This window comes from Eublepharis macularius, chromosome 13 (assembly GCF_028583425.1).
Source record: "Eublepharis macularius isolate TG4126 chromosome 13, MPM_Emac_v1.0, whole genome shotgun sequence".
Taxonomy (NCBI): domain Eukaryota; kingdom Metazoa; phylum Chordata; class Lepidosauria; order Squamata; family Eublepharidae; genus Eublepharis; species Eublepharis macularius.
The window spans coordinates 69,604,377-69,619,393 of NC_072802.1; the positions used below are offsets into that span (position 1 = coordinate 69,604,377).

Sequence of the window (15,017 nt, forward strand, 5' to 3'; positions counted from 1 at the left end):
GAATCCTAAACAGAGATACACCCTTCTAAGCCCATTGAAGTGTGTGGCTCTGGTTAGGAGGGCTGTGTAAATGGCCCAAGCAGGGGCTAGCGTGTCTTTTGAGCTCTTTCAAGAGGAGCCGAGGTTGACTGCAGCTGGCAGGACATTTACTTTAACTGAGTTTCTTTGATCAGGTGAGTTGCAAGCATTATAGCTTCCCATTTGTTACTCCTCTTGAAGCCTGTATGCAGCTCTTGAAAGAAAACCAAGACTGATGCTGGCCGGCGGTAGAGAATACAGTCTTGAAAACCTTGTTACACTCAGCTGAAAAAGAGGAGGAGGGAAAACTGAGTCAGCTTTGAGACTATGCACACAAACCCAGTGTTGGGCCTACTTCTGCCTCCGGTGGCAGGTTCATTTTAAATAACAAGGCCCTATTTACAATGGAACGGTTGTTCGGACTTGAGGTGTCAGCAACCAGAGGCTCTGGGCCAAAAGGTGGCATTCTGGGAGGCCATTTATTTATATCATGCACTTCTCCCCCACAGCAACCCAAAATGGCTTATATTGTTATCCTCTCCTCCATTTTTATCCTCACAACATCCCTGTGAGATATGGCAGGAGGAGTGTATGTGACTGGCCCAAGGACCACCCCAAGCAAGCTTTCATGGCAGAGTGGGGATTTGAACCTGGGTCTCCCAGAACCAAGTCTGCTCCTCCAGCCACTGTACACCACACTGGTTTGAGTCAAGTTGTGTTGGCGAACATGAGTTTACTATCAGGCCCTGTAAGGAGAAAGTTGGGTGAAGTACTACCCACATCTCTCTCCAAAAGCAGCTCTTCAGAAAGTTAAACATCTCCAATGCCTGTCAGCATTCACACGCCAATAAAAATTCAACAGGAAGGCTTTTGTTATTTTTGTACAATCATTTATACAAATTCAACAGAGGTAAGTGTCAGGAAGGCTGGTCTATGGGGGGAAAAACACCACATGACAACAATGGCACTTATGTAGGCTGAATTTTTACAACCAAGGATTGCCCATCTTAAACTGGAAAATAAGAATTCAACTTGTACTTCCAAACCAGAACATAAAAACCAAGACTGTTTACGTGTGGTATATGCATCTATACACTCCTCTGAGTACCCCCATGCTGACCTCGAATACCTTCCCCTGTGCAAAAGCTCTCATTAGAAGTTCCAAAACTGAGAATTTACACAAATACAACTTGGCAGTGCATTCTTTCATTGGACTGGGTGTTACACTTCCTTTCCCCAACATGCTTAGGGTGGTCCCAGCTTATACAAAGCAGGATAAAACTTCCACTACAACGTACTTTTTCATTTAAGGATGCCCTACTTCAAAAAGTGGGCCAACCTCTGCCAACAGGCCATTTCTCTGCAAAGTTCAGGTTAAACTCTCTCCAACTATAGAACTTGGCACCTTGAAACCAAAGAGAAACACTTTCAATGCATTCAACAACTTTGCATAAATAATTTTTTTTAAACAAATTTGTACAAAAATAGTTCTGCATAATGTAGGATGTAACAAAAAGTGTTCAAAAGGCAAAAAATGCAAGGTATGGCCCACATTACTGACACCAAAATGAACATTGCTGCTGATATCTGCCACGACATTTGTAAAAGTACATGCTCCCAAGCTGTGACGGTTCTTACAGGGGTAAACTCCCGCTTTTGCTCTAGGCATGAACAATCCTTAGCTGCCATCACTGGAAATTAAAGAACTTGGATAGAGCATCAGATAATCGTCCAGAGGCTGAAACGGTAGGTGTAGGTGGCTTGAATCCCACAGGTTCCTGTTCAGGCTTGCACCTTTTGACACGTGGGCGATCTGGCATCTTCCAACCAAAAATAAAATTCCCTCTGTGTCCTCATAGAGTCTTTTTCTCTCTCAACTATTTACAAGCATGCTCTTGACAATACTAACTCAGTTTCTGCAGCAGTTTTTCCTCCACCTGGCTAAACTGAACGCTCACAGACATCTCCGCTATGAACTGCTCACAGCCTTCCTTGGTGACTTGCTTGCAGTACCTCAAGTCAATCCGGCAGATGCTCCCACAGCGCTTGAAATAGGAGAGGCACTGGCCAGTCACCTGATTACAGTCTGTTGGGGAATAAGGGAAGATGGCTTAGAAGAGCAGCACCCATCACAAGAAATAGTGCTTTGACTATTGCATTTTTTAATCTCGCCCTTCAAGGACACCAGGCATACCTGATTCTCCCTCCTCCATTTTATCCTTGCATCTATTTCAAGAGGTACATTGGGCTGAGGATGTAACTGGCCTAGTGTCTCAGCTTCACAGCTATGGATTTGAATTCCAGTCTTCTAGGTCCTAGTCTAATGATCTAACCACATCACAATGCTGGAACCTAGGAAGATGAGTTTTCACTGTCTTTGGGTATATGATGCATTGGGTGTCTTCCCGCTAATTCTGCTGCTAAGATCTCTTGGGGGAAGTTAGAGGCCTGAACTAGTCCTCCCCTGGGAATTAAGAGTTGGGTGGAGAGAGAGGGAGGGCCTCCTTTTAGGGCAAGTAAGACTTGCTCCTATAACCAAAAGCCTGTAGAAGAGTGAAGCATGCCTCTTCTAATGAGAGCAAGGGATAAAAGGTGTCCTTCAACAACCTGGAAGCCTAGTTTACAGGTACAGAAAACCAAAGAGATGCAAGATCCTTCCTACTGCTTCCCCCGCCTCAGCCTTGTACTGACGGAACATCAATACCTCTATTGCAAAATAATCTTTTTGTAAGACGGGGCCTTTTGTTGCAAGGCGGAGTTTCAGACATGGAGCACTGAGGTCTTAATCCCCAAAGGCAGGCTCTAGTCTTCCATGTGGGGTCGCTGCTAAAGTGAGCTGGCGCACCAGATCATACCTTGCAAGACAACTTCTGTTAGGGAGTCCCGTGTGGTGGTGCCCACAGCTGTCAGCAGATTAACAGACTGATCTGTCATGTGGTTACAGTAGCTGAGGTTGAGCCTGGCCAACAGTGGCATATGCCGGATGATCAGGCGTAGGGAAGCATCGGTGATGTCCAAGCCGGACAGGCGCAGCTCCACAATATTGCGTAGTTTGCTCCGATTGTCAATCTGGCCTGTGCCCCAACAAAAAAGGGAGAGAGAGGGTTGCAACTGGCCAACTACCTGGTACTCTTAGTTGAATTAGTCAGACTCTTAAACACTTCCTTTGCGCCAATTGCCTATGGTGCTGTGAAGGTCAAAGGACGCTCAAACTGGACAAAGTACAATAAGCGTAGCCCTCTACTGTCTTGTACCACCCACAGCAGCCAAAACAATGCCAGGAAGGTGGTGTGTGTGCGTGCTGCCGAGCACTCTGTGCCCCAGCCTGCCTTTCCAAGAAAAAAACCCCATCCCTTTATAAGTTCTCTCATTAAAAGCAGAATAAAAAGAAGCCCGACATTCAGAGGACCCTCAGCTTAAGCACCCAACAGCATTTGGGTGAAACACAAAGCAGCCTGAACTGCAAGGCTTCCTTCGATCTCCCTAAAGCAGAGAGCTCTATTTCTAGTGCTGCCTGCTGAACATTTACCTGGCCTGTTGTCAGTTGGTGGTGACAAAAGGTCTCTCATTTGTGCGTCTTTTAAGCCTTCCACCCACTGGACATCCAGAATTCGGAGGAGCGGACAACTGGAACTACAAAGAGCAGACACTGCAATCCATGAGCACCCAGACAAGACCAGATCCCGCAGACCTGGAGAAGCAAGAAGGCAAACAGTAGGCACTGGGTGCAGTGGACCATCAGGTTTAGACAGCAGGTCTGACATGTTAAAAAAAGTCACAAAAGACCGGGAATGTTTTCTGACAATGGTCTGCTCTGATCAAGAAGAGCAAACCAAACTACAAATGAACCCAATTCTTTGACTGGAGGTCACTGTGGCTGCCTAGCCAGCCAGTCGTCTGGGCAAGTCCTGGATACCAGAAAGCACCACTGTGGTGTGCACAGTATAGAATGCACGCAGGCCCCACCCACCTCCCCTCTGGTCAGAAATCCCAGTGACCCAAGGCATGGCCTGTTGACAAGATTCCAGACATACCTCCCTTCCATAACTCTGAAAGCCAAGCTCAAGGCACGGCTCGGCATGGGCCACCCCCGCACCCCACCAACCATCCCTCCAAGCTTTTTCCTGGAGTCAGCCCTTCCCTGGTATGCCCAACTTAAGACTTGGCAAGTTTTCTTGATGCGCACATACCTGGGAGCCTGTTGATGAGCCAGCTCAGCTGCTTTTTGGATATGTTTGTCCAGCTGAGATCCAGCTTGACTGGCTGCCTCCTAATAATACCACTGAGCATAAGGGGAGTGATGGATTTACAATGATTTAGGTCTATTTTGGTCCAGAGCCTCTTATCACAGCACCTGCGGAGAGGAGGGAGAAGCATCACGGAGCACCAAGACCTAAACTCTGGCATCAAGAGCCCCTAACTGACTGTGGACTAAGAAGGGAGGAGTCTCTCATTTTGTATTCAGACAAAAGCTAGTACAAACTTGGATTTCACATCATCAGTTCTCTTAGCTGATGGACCAGCGAAATGCAAGCCTCAATTGGCTTCGCTCTGTTGTAAGAGCAGAACCCAAATCTTAGATACCTCACTCTTTACATAAGATATACAAGGCAGTTCTATGGCTGAGCAAAGCTTTTAAAGTAGGGAGTTAAATATAGAGTCCCTTACAAGACCCAACCAGGCACCCTCTTAATATTGGTATCACAGTTCACTGTATTTTATGCATTACAGTTTCAGAGTTTTGCCATGTACTATTGAAACTCTTGCTTGGCAGTTATATTTGCCCCCTTGTCACAGGCATGCCTCTGGAGATCTCCAGAGCTCTAGCCCTTCCCAAACCCAAGGTCCCATCCACCACCCCCACCCTGGCTCCTTACCATCTGTTCCAAGTTCTGCACACCCTCATGCAGACACACAGTTCGCTATGGCTGAGGTAGCCGAAGACAGCCATCCAGACTTCCCGTTGCATCACATGGGCAGCCCCATCATCCAAGGGAAGCGAGTCCGGAGGGGGACTGATGGGGGGTGGCCGGATGACATGGCGTTCCATCTGCATGCACTTGGGTGGTGACAGGGAGGGAGGTGGCCGAGCAATTGCCCGGGGGGTGCTGCTGCGCAGGCTCGGCAAGAGTTGGTGACGGGGCTCCCGGGGCGCCCCATTCAGGCCTTTGCTGAAGCGGTGGGACCGCTCAGGGCAGAGAACTCGCTTGGGCTCTTCGTTCTCGCTCTCCGGCTCCGACTTAATGGGCTGGTGGTTCTCGTTGGCAAGGCTGTTCTCGGTCTTTTGGATCTCCTGATTGAGCTCTTTGCTGAGCTCCTTGCTGAGCTCCTTGTTTGGAACGCGGTTTTTCCGCCGGATCTTGAACTTCTTCTTGTCACTGCGGGACTCGGCACCCTCTGAGCTCGGCCCTGCCATGGGGGAGCTTGAACGAGATTGGTCGCTCTCTTTGCTCTTTAGTGGCTCCTCTGGTAGGCCCTCCTCTGGCTCCTGCTTGAAGCGCCGCAAAGGCTTCATCATGGTCGTTCGGTCATCCGTAGCCTTCCATGATCGCCTCTGGAAAGGGAATGTTTGAGGCTCAATATAACAATGGCATGACTTGTGAAAAGGGTGAGTGTGGTGATAAATTACAAGCAAGGGACTAACAACACTGTCTTAGTCATCACACCTTCCCTTGAGAGCCCTGGGATCTCTAGTTCTGCAAGGATAACTGCAATCTCGAATAGAAGACTACAGTTTCCAAGATTCCTGGGGAGGAAGATGTAGCTGTTAAATTGGTATACAACCAGTATGTATTTATAGTGTAGCCAAGTACTGAGATCCTTAGGAACTCAAAAGCACCAATTAACACAATCCACAAAGCAAGCTAAAATGCAAGATGAGCGACAGAGACCAAGCTGAATCCTAGGATCACTCGACCACCTGGATGCCGAGGTTTACTATGTGACTGAGAAACGTTTTGATAGTGGGAGTGATGGAAATCTTTTTTTTTTTTTTTAGTGTTGCTGAAATGCCAATCTGTGTAGGAAGCCCCTGCTCGAACGCCACCCAACTGCCTTGGCAGATGCAGCATTCAGCTAGACACCTCTGGAAAGCGCATGAATACAACTGCTCTTCCTTATTATAGCAACTGCTATTCAGAGGTAGACTACATCCAAACATGGAGGTTTCATTTAGCTCTCCTGAGATGGGTGCCATTTCAGTGCAACATCAACCAGGCCTGAACCAAACACTGGATTTCAGGTGGGCAGGCCAGCTGTGATTCCCAAATTTATCCAGATTCATAACACACACACACTCCATCCTGAATGATTACAGTACAAATCATTTGGGGGGCTGTGAGCAGAGAGAGAAAGAAATCCACACAAATTACAGTGCCAATGAAGTACCTTTTTCCTAAACAGCTTCTCTTCTTTGCCTAGTTTTAGCTGTTATCAGAGAGGGAAGGAAAAATAAAGAGGTTTATTGTACAGACAAGCTTGAATACCCCCATCCCCACGTCATTAGGACTGCAATCCACCACACACACTTAAGCAGCTTAAATGCCGCAAAAGGAGACAGAAGCAGCCTGTATGCAAAGCTGAAGTAAAAGATCAGGTACAGGCTATGCAATTTAAAGTCAGGAGGTACAGGGGTACATTTGTAATAAGCGCTTGCTCGCTAGCCCAAGCCTGTCAGAGTTTGTGAACCTAAGAGTTGGCCACATTTAGTACTAGGATGGGAGACTACCAAGAAAGACTGGGGTTGCTATGCAGCAGAAGGATATGGAAAACCCCCTCTGCTGATCTCTTGCTTGGAACGCCTCACGGACGAGGTCCTGATAAGTCAGTTGTGACTTGACGGTATGTTCTTAGCTACGCAACTGTGTGTATATCTTCCCAAGGAGCGTTTGGCTGAAATACGCACAGCACCTGCAAAAAAATCTTGGCATGCAAGTCTACAAAAATCAGAAGCTCAACAAAAAATGGACTAGTCTGCTTGCCCACACTTAACACCAAACTGCCATTGTCAAGGCGAGAGAGAGAAGAAAGAGCAGACCTGCACCCTCTGACAGGCCTGCATTGAGATTTCACTATCATGCTATTTTAATTTTTAATGGCGGTAAGCTATTTCAGTTTAATTGAAAAGCAAGATTAAAATATAAACAGTTCCTGGCGTCTTCTATTAAAAGAACCTCCAGTAACAAGTGCTGCGAAAGCCCTTTCTCTGCCAATGACCCCAGAGCAGAGAAAACAAAGGCAGCTGCATTATGCTCAAAAAGGAAACAGGTACTTGGTAGGAAGCAAAGCGAGTTAGTTATACAGTCACTACAAGCTTTTGCACGCCATCTAGTGGTTACAAGGACAGCTAGGTTCTTTGTCACAAGCAGGGCAGTATTTATTTATGTCATTTATAGGCCGCCTTTCTCAATGAGACTCAAAGCAGATTACATAGTGTGAGATTAGTACAAACAGTATCAAGGACATTTCTATGCAGTATCAGAACAGCAAAAACAAAGCCAGCCACAGTCTGGCTGCTTCTTTCTTCTACAACAACAACTGCACTTATATACTGCTCTTCTAGTGCCCCACTCAGAGCGGTGAACAAGGTCAGTATTATTATTATTCCCACAATACAACTGGGGATGAGAGGAGTGGCTTCCCAAGACCACCGGCCAGTAGTGGGATTTGAGCCGGCAGAATGTTGATTCACAGCACAACCACTTAACCACTACGCTATAGCAGCTCACCTGAGCGGTTGCCTGCTATAATGTACGGGTCAGCAGCTAATCAGAACAAATGGGGAGTTGGACCCAGTGCATTTCAAGCACTGCCTCTGTACCCAGATGGAGAAAGAGCGGCTTCTCTTGCAAAGTCTTACTTTATTAATTTTCTGGATGTTTATCTCATCCTGCCTCAAAACCATCCTGCGAGGTAGGTTAGGCTGACAGTGAGTGACCCATGGAACCATAAGGCTTCTATGGGGATCTGACTCCCCAGGCCCAACACTCCATGCACTGAACTCCACTGGCTACCTGTTTCCTGCCTTTGGCAGGTATGCGCAGGCAGCTTTCCAGAGACCCCTTTGCAAGGCATCTCTTGCTCTTGGTATACTGAGGAGCAGAGGAAGGCACTCTGATCTTACCCGTTTCCTCATGGCAGGTTCCTGGGGCTTCTCAAATTTTCTTTTCCGCCGCAGGTGGACATCTTCAGACTTCCTCCTCAGCAGAGGGTCCAGGGGGGGCTTTTTGGGATGCTCATCGGATTTCTTCCGGGGTGGCTCCTCACACTCCACTTTGCGCTTGGTAGCATCTGGGACAACCTCCTTGTTTTCCCGGTTGATCTTCTGCTCTTTCAGGAGTGAGCCAGGGAGGTTGGACGCATATTTGAACCCTGGTCCGCGCTTTTGCTTGTACGCCAGAGAGAGACAAAGCACACACGCAAACTTTATATCTTATGCTTTTCCAGAGCGGCCTCTAGCGGCAACGGAAATTCATCCCACCCTCTCTAACCAGATTCATTACTAAGAGCTCATTCAAACACTGTGTATGGGTTAAGGAGAACTGTTAACCTTGCAGTTTCTCTGTAGAGTCCTATTTGGTAATCTGCAGATGGGTGTGTGTCTTTCATCATGCCCACGAACCTTCTCCTACTCCATCACCCTCTTTCTGGCTTAACAACCAACCTGAAGAAGAGTTCTGCTGAACTCAAAAGCTTACTCACGACTTTGTACGGTTTTTAGTGACTCTTAACAGAGCTACTATGCTACTGTGGGTTTTGTATATTTCCCCCCTACTAGACTGACACAACTGCCTGCAATTTTTGTCTGCTCATGAAGCGGCCCATTTGGGGTTCCGTTTACATGATCCTGCAGTGATGAGAACCTGCCAAGTTCCTAAATTGTGAGCCACTGGGACTACCCCAAATGATACAAAAAATTAAAATTGTGTGCTGAGATTTTTCTAAAAATCCTTCTCCCGTCCCCTTCTTGCACGCATTCCAGTGAAACTCACTTTCCCCGTTTTCCCGGCGTGGTTGCACTTGGGACACTCCCAGCAGTTAGGTAGCTCGTCGTTGACCACGCCATCTGATTCCCGCACCTGGTGGAGAAGGAGACACACTGAGCTAAGGACAACTCACAACCGACAGGTAGGCAAGACCAAAGCAAGCACATTCAACACAGCTGCAGACTTTACACAAAAGTTGTCTCCAGCACACAGGCAGAGCAGGAAAGAGGAAGCAAAGCATGCACGTGGTATTCTTCCAAATAGTTTAGTGGGAAACCAGCCTGCTCCCATCTTTAACTGTTTTAACCACTGGGGGGAAGCGACTGTCCTGACTGACGTGCTTGCTACAATCTCTCCTCAACCAGCTTTACTGGCATATGAGAAGAAAACACAAGCAAAAATCCAAGGGGAAAAGATGCTTATTCAGAGCCAAAAGCAGATGATAAGCACTGAAAGACAATGCAACAATTAATTTGTTTAATTTGCAGCGTTTGCCATAGATCTGAGGAGCTGGAATATGACAACCCTAAATGTTACACGCAAACACCAAGAAGCTCCAGAGGGTCTTGCTTTGGCTACTGGCTGGGACAGGGAAGGCAAACTCCTAGTAGACCGCCTTACACAGCAGGTTTTGCCACAAGGAACAGAAAGGCAGCTGCCTCTGGCACGGCAGGACAACCCAACAATATATTGTGATGAACTAACTAAACAATAAATCGACAAATCAATTTTACAATTTCAATGTCCTATTATTTACAACAAATTATTTTCTTACATACACAAATTGCCTTCAATATACTCTATTACACGCAATCTTCCCACCTCAAAGCCTGTACAAAAGTGCTAGTGCATACGTAAGTGTAGATTCCTATGAACAATCGTTTCAAGTGCTAATGAACTGCAGGGGCAGTTCATTATATTTACCAACAGGACGGGCACCATTTGCAGTACCCAAATGCCTTGGAACGAAAGTACTGCCATGCATGGCACTTAAGATGAGCAGGTCAGTACTGCCTAGGGGACTGATAAACTGCTGCCAGAAAAACTCAGAGAATGCAGTCCTGGGTGAATGTCGGTTTCTTATAAGCTCCCCTGAGCCTCAGAAAAGCAGCCTAAAAACATTCGGAAGAAAGAAGCCAAGGGACAGATAGTGCAAGCGATGACAAAACCAGAAGAAAAAAAGGCAGCGCCAGACCTGCTTGCTAATGGCAAGAAGTGTCCCCCCCCCACCCAAATCCTCCGATGTTGGCCTGAACACCCCCCTCCTCTTCCATTGTGACCGGCAGCCCCCACCTTAAGGCATCCAGGGTGGATGATTTCATTGCAGATGGAGCACTCCATAAGCATCAGGTTGAACTTGCCCTCCTCCTCTTCCACGGTGTCTTCCTTCCCAGCTTCTCCACATACCAGGCACACAGCAGTGTGAGGCAGCACCGGCTGTATCAACACACACAAAAGGCAAATAGGCCAGGCAGCAGCGTGAAAAACCAGAGCACGGGGAGCGACAGAGCTCTACCAAGACCTACCAGATGGTGGCACCTGAAGAAGGCCACAAAACCTACACCACTATTAGCTGTTTGTCTGGATGGGGACCTTCAGGTCAGATCCAGCTCGGCAGTTCTTATGATCCTGTGCCCCCAGAGTCTCCCAAACCCCCATAAACGGGACGGTTGAAATCAGTCCGGTAATCATTGTTTACCCCCAGGTTGTCACATAAAAAATACCTTAGTTCAGATTCAGCTTTGCAAGTGGCTTATCCCACCAGTTTATCTTGCTTAGTGTTCTCCTGAGTCTCAAACGAGCAAAGGTCTCTCTGATACCTTTTAACTGGAAACAGCCACTTCTGAACCTTGACTTTTCTGAATGCACAGCAGGGGCTGTACCCGGGGGCGGCGCCAGGATTTTTGGCACCCACGGCTGCCCCAACGTGCATGCGCACAGAGTGCACGCGTGCACCCCCAGACCGCGTGATGACATCACTGCATGTGACGTCATCACGCAGCAAGCTGGCCCCATTGGCCGGCGGGTGGCTGGGACGGCGCGGAGGCTGGGGAGGTCCCGCACACCGCCCCGAACGCCTGTTGCGCCTGGCCTGCGGCTGCTGCTGCACCCAGCCGGGGGCGTGTGTTGGTGGTGGCGGTGTGGGGCTGGGCGGTTGCAGCAGCTGCGGGCCAGGCATGCCAGCTCCGTGGTGTGCGCCCCCGCTCACAGCGCCCCCTCTGGCGCCCCCTTCAGCGCCTCATTGTTCGAGGCAGGGGCTGGCCCTGCCTCAATGGGCATGCCGGCCCTGGCTGCGCCACCGAGCCGCTGCCAGTCTCAATAAAGCTGCCTTAGACCATTAGTTCACCTAGCCTCGTATGGCCCAACTGGCAGCCGCCCTCCTTTGTATCCTGGAAGTCCCAGGGCTTGACTCTGGTCTGTTTTGCACGCAAAGCCTCTCTCCTGGCCTCTCAATCGTAATACAGATTTGCTTTCAAGAACGTAGTTTTTACTTTCTGCAAAACCCCAGAACAGAGGACATGCGCGCACACCGGTGACAAAGCATCGAAATTGTTTTGAACCCCACTCTGTACTAATAATAATATTTAGCATTTCCTTGAGAGCACAACATACATTATCGCAACAACCCTGTTAAGAGAAGCATTATCATTGCAACGGAAGACGAAACAGGCATGAATGGGCTGGAGGAATGATACAAGGAGAAAGTTTATCTTAACAGACATCCTCATACAAGAGGAGCTACAGAAGATATTTGTCAGTCTTGATTAAGAGGGACACTGTCTGACTGGGGAAAGCGTGCATACGCTTCGGAGATCCCTTAAGGATTTTAAGCAGCCAAAGTGGACTCCCTTGCCACTTCTGCTTAAGACCTCCCCCCCTTTCTACCTTTGCTGTCCCCATCACCCTTCCCAGAGACCCGAGTGCTCTGAAAGTCAGCCTAATTAAGGGATTGTCCTTGCCCTAATGAGACACAAAAGGAACCAGGCCTCTGCAATCTGGTACGAGTTTCAGTCTTGTGACAATGGGGAGGGGGGAGAAACAAAGGACCCCAGGAAGGCGCTGTCATTGGGAAAGCAATTAAGAGAAAGCGATTATAAATCACCTCTTTTCTATTAGCCAATTGCCGAGCTTAAAAGGAACCGACTTGTACGGCAAAACATCTGCTTTTAGAGTTTAATTCACATCAGCTAGATCCTGCATAAGATAACTAAACATCCACTGAAATGCACAGCCGCGGAGACTGGAAGCTTGAAAGGGCTTCTTTTTAAAAAAACAGGAGACTAACAAAATTACAAACACTAACATTGCTTTTGACCATGACTGGTTTACCTTGGGCGCAGGCTACCAGGGTGTTCTCTTGTTATGAAAGAAAGCTTCCCAAGGAACTGGGCACTTGGGCAACTGTTCTACACAAATACAGACTAAGCGTTTAGAGAACATTTTTTCCTCAAAGCACTTCAGACATAAATTCATCCTTGTGAACACAAAGCTTTCTAACTTCCTGTTCAGGTTCTGTCCGACAAAACATCCGACCAGCCAACATTATCATACAAAGAAGAAACTGCCTTGTTGGATCCAACCAAATGGTTCATTTGGTCAAGGGTTCCATTTCCACTGGGACTAGCTGGATGCCTCTGGGTGCTCAGAAGCAGCATACGAAGGCAACAGCCAGGTCTCTGGCCCCAGCAGCTGGTTTTCACAGAGAGACTGTTCTTAAAAACACAAGTTCTAGATTTAGTAATCATGTGCTTGTTCTCTGTGAATCTGTTTAATACCTTTTGTTCCTACCTGAGAATACCTTTTAAAAAGCTAGCGCTAAAACTTCCATCAAATCCATGCTTACTTCAGCTGCGCACATCCCATAACAGCTAGTCTCTGACAAAAAAAACCCTGGACTAGCCTATGCCCTAGATTTATTATTTGTGGCAATTTTTGTAAAGCTTCCCTGGCTGCTCACACCAAAAGGCAACTGTGACAGGCCACGGATGAGCATCCACCAACAAGCCGGGCTTACCGCAATGCACTGTCTCATAATACATGACTGCTTCATTCTGCCCGGCCCGCCGAACTTCTTCATGTCTTTGCAGAAGTGACACTCGCCACACTCGGTGCGCAGGCAGGCCTCGCACTTGCGACATCGCGTCCTTCTCCGGCGTGCCCCCGCAGTCGTCCGATTCGCCGCAAGCTTTACAGCAGAGGTGGGTCCCAACTTACCCTTTGGCCTCCCAACAGCTCGATTCTGGAAAAGGACAACCAGCAACACGCCATGTTAATTCTTAAGTAGCCCTTTGGCACGGTCAAAACTATTGTAGGGGGAGAGACCCCTCTACGTAGTAAGCCCATTCAATTCAACCACGTCCTTCATGGGGGCTTCAATGTGTTACAGTCAGCAGACCCTTTCCACAGTAACTCCTGGGCATGGCAGAGGAATCTGGGACATTTTCTGAGGGGCATGGAGGGGCCTCACTATTGAAAGTGTGACCCAGAATGCACTCAAATGCTTCCCTGGGGGCTGCACATGAAGAGGAAGACTGGCCATTAAGGGGTCAGATATCTCCCCAGGGAGGCTTGTCCACCATTACTGATCTTCTTATTGAGAAATTTCCCTGGAAAACCATCTGAAAGCAATGAACCTACAACTTACTAATAGAAAAACACACATGATGGCGAAGGTAAAAACAGAAAAAGAAGGAAAAATCAAGCTTGCAAGACCATCCTAACTGGCAAAAACTCAAGTGGCACCAGAAGTACCCCTTCAGTGCTAAGGAGCAAGCCCAATCAAAGGGGAAAACGTACAATAGCCCACATCAACATAAGCAATAATTATGAATGTTCATATTGAGCATTAATATCTTGATGAGACACAAGATTCATCAGGAGGTTTTAATTCCAGTAAAAGGGAAGCCAAAGAGCACAGCCAACTAAGAGCTGCCCCCCACCCATGAAAAATGTCAGTTTGCAGCTGCTAGTTACTGGTGACAGAGAAGTTTTCTGCACATTCCCAGAAACCGCCTACAATCCAGTTCCTTGCTCCAAAACAGAATGCAACTCTTCTTGCCCAAACCACAATTGTTTTTTTTTTTTTTATGTTTTCAGCCATTTTTTTCCCCTCCAAGAAAGTAGCTGCAGCGGAAACAACAACGCGACAGGGACCAAGCAATTCTCAAGTAGGGTTGCCAGCTCCTGGAGATGTTGGGGGTGGAGCCTGGGGAGGGAGGCTCTTGGGGGAGGGTCCTCAGCTGGGTATAATGTCACAGAATCCACTCCAAAGCAGCCATTTTCTTCAGGGCAACTTATCTTGATGGCCTGGAGATCAGTTGCAATTCTGGGAGAACTCCAGCCATTGCCTTGAAGTTGGCCACCCTATTCTCAGACCTCTCCAATTTCTCATCGGCCCCCACATGCTCTAGTAATGAAAGCTAAAGCTAAGTGCAAGACACAGAAAGTTCACTGTGAAAGTAAAAGATACTATTACAGTGGAATGGCTGTTCCTGTTTCAGTGAAGAACACACAACCGACAGGCAGGCATTTTAAAACTATTGTCCCTCAGTCCTAGAAGCAAAGCAGCACAGGGAACAGAATTAGGAGCAATTGCTACAGACAAAAATATTTTAACATAGCTGAGGCTGGCCCTAAATTGCATTCACACTACAGGTCCTTCTCAGCATGTTAAGCAGAAGCCAAACTGGGCTTGCGACTAAAAGAACACTTAAGAAGGAGCCGCAGCCAATATTTGCAAATGCTGGCTTGACCCCACCTCACATGTTTACATGTACACTTAAGACATCTTAGGCGTACACCTGGGGGGGGGCACACTATAATGTGTAAATTAGCCTATATCCCGAGGTTACGACTTGCTAAAATAATCAGATTCTGAACCAATTGCAACACATCAATAATTAATTTTTTTTAAAACATGCCTGTGTGCATAAGAATGTGAAGTCCACACACACCACTTTCAGCTTTCTTAAGCAAGTCTGTAAAGGAACTATACAAATAACCCACAGAAATATA

At 47.5% G+C, this 15,017-nt stretch overlaps 1 protein-coding gene across 2 annotated transcripts in view; it reads right to left on the bottom strand.

Annotated features, from left to right (window-relative positions):
* Window positions 1–14: 14 nt before the first annotated feature.
* The window catches only part of KDM2B (lysine demethylase 2B), an 85,790-nt gene continuing 70,787 nt past the window's right edge, over window positions 15–15,017 (bottom strand). For both annotated transcript variants that reach the window (XM_054997044.1, XM_054997043.1), the window contains 10 exons: window positions 13,018–13,242; window positions 10,296–10,439; window positions 9,009–9,095; window positions 8,141–8,404; window positions 6,406–6,444; window positions 4,896–5,572; window positions 4,209–4,372; window positions 3,548–3,709; window positions 2,874–3,092; window positions 15–2,104 (listed from right to left, as the gene is read on the bottom strand). In XM_054997044.1, coding sequence (XP_054853019.1) covers window positions 1,923–2,104; window positions 2,874–3,092; window positions 3,548–3,709; window positions 4,209–4,372; window positions 4,896–5,572; window positions 6,406–6,444; window positions 8,141–8,404; window positions 9,009–9,095; window positions 10,296–10,439; window positions 13,018–13,242 — 2,163 coding nt within the window. In that variant the 3' untranslated portion in view covers window positions 15–1,922. The remainder of the gene's footprint in view (window positions 2,105–2,873; window positions 3,093–3,547; window positions 3,710–4,208; window positions 4,373–4,895; window positions 5,573–6,405; window positions 6,445–8,140; window positions 8,405–9,008; window positions 9,096–10,295; window positions 10,440–13,017; window positions 13,243–15,017) is intronic.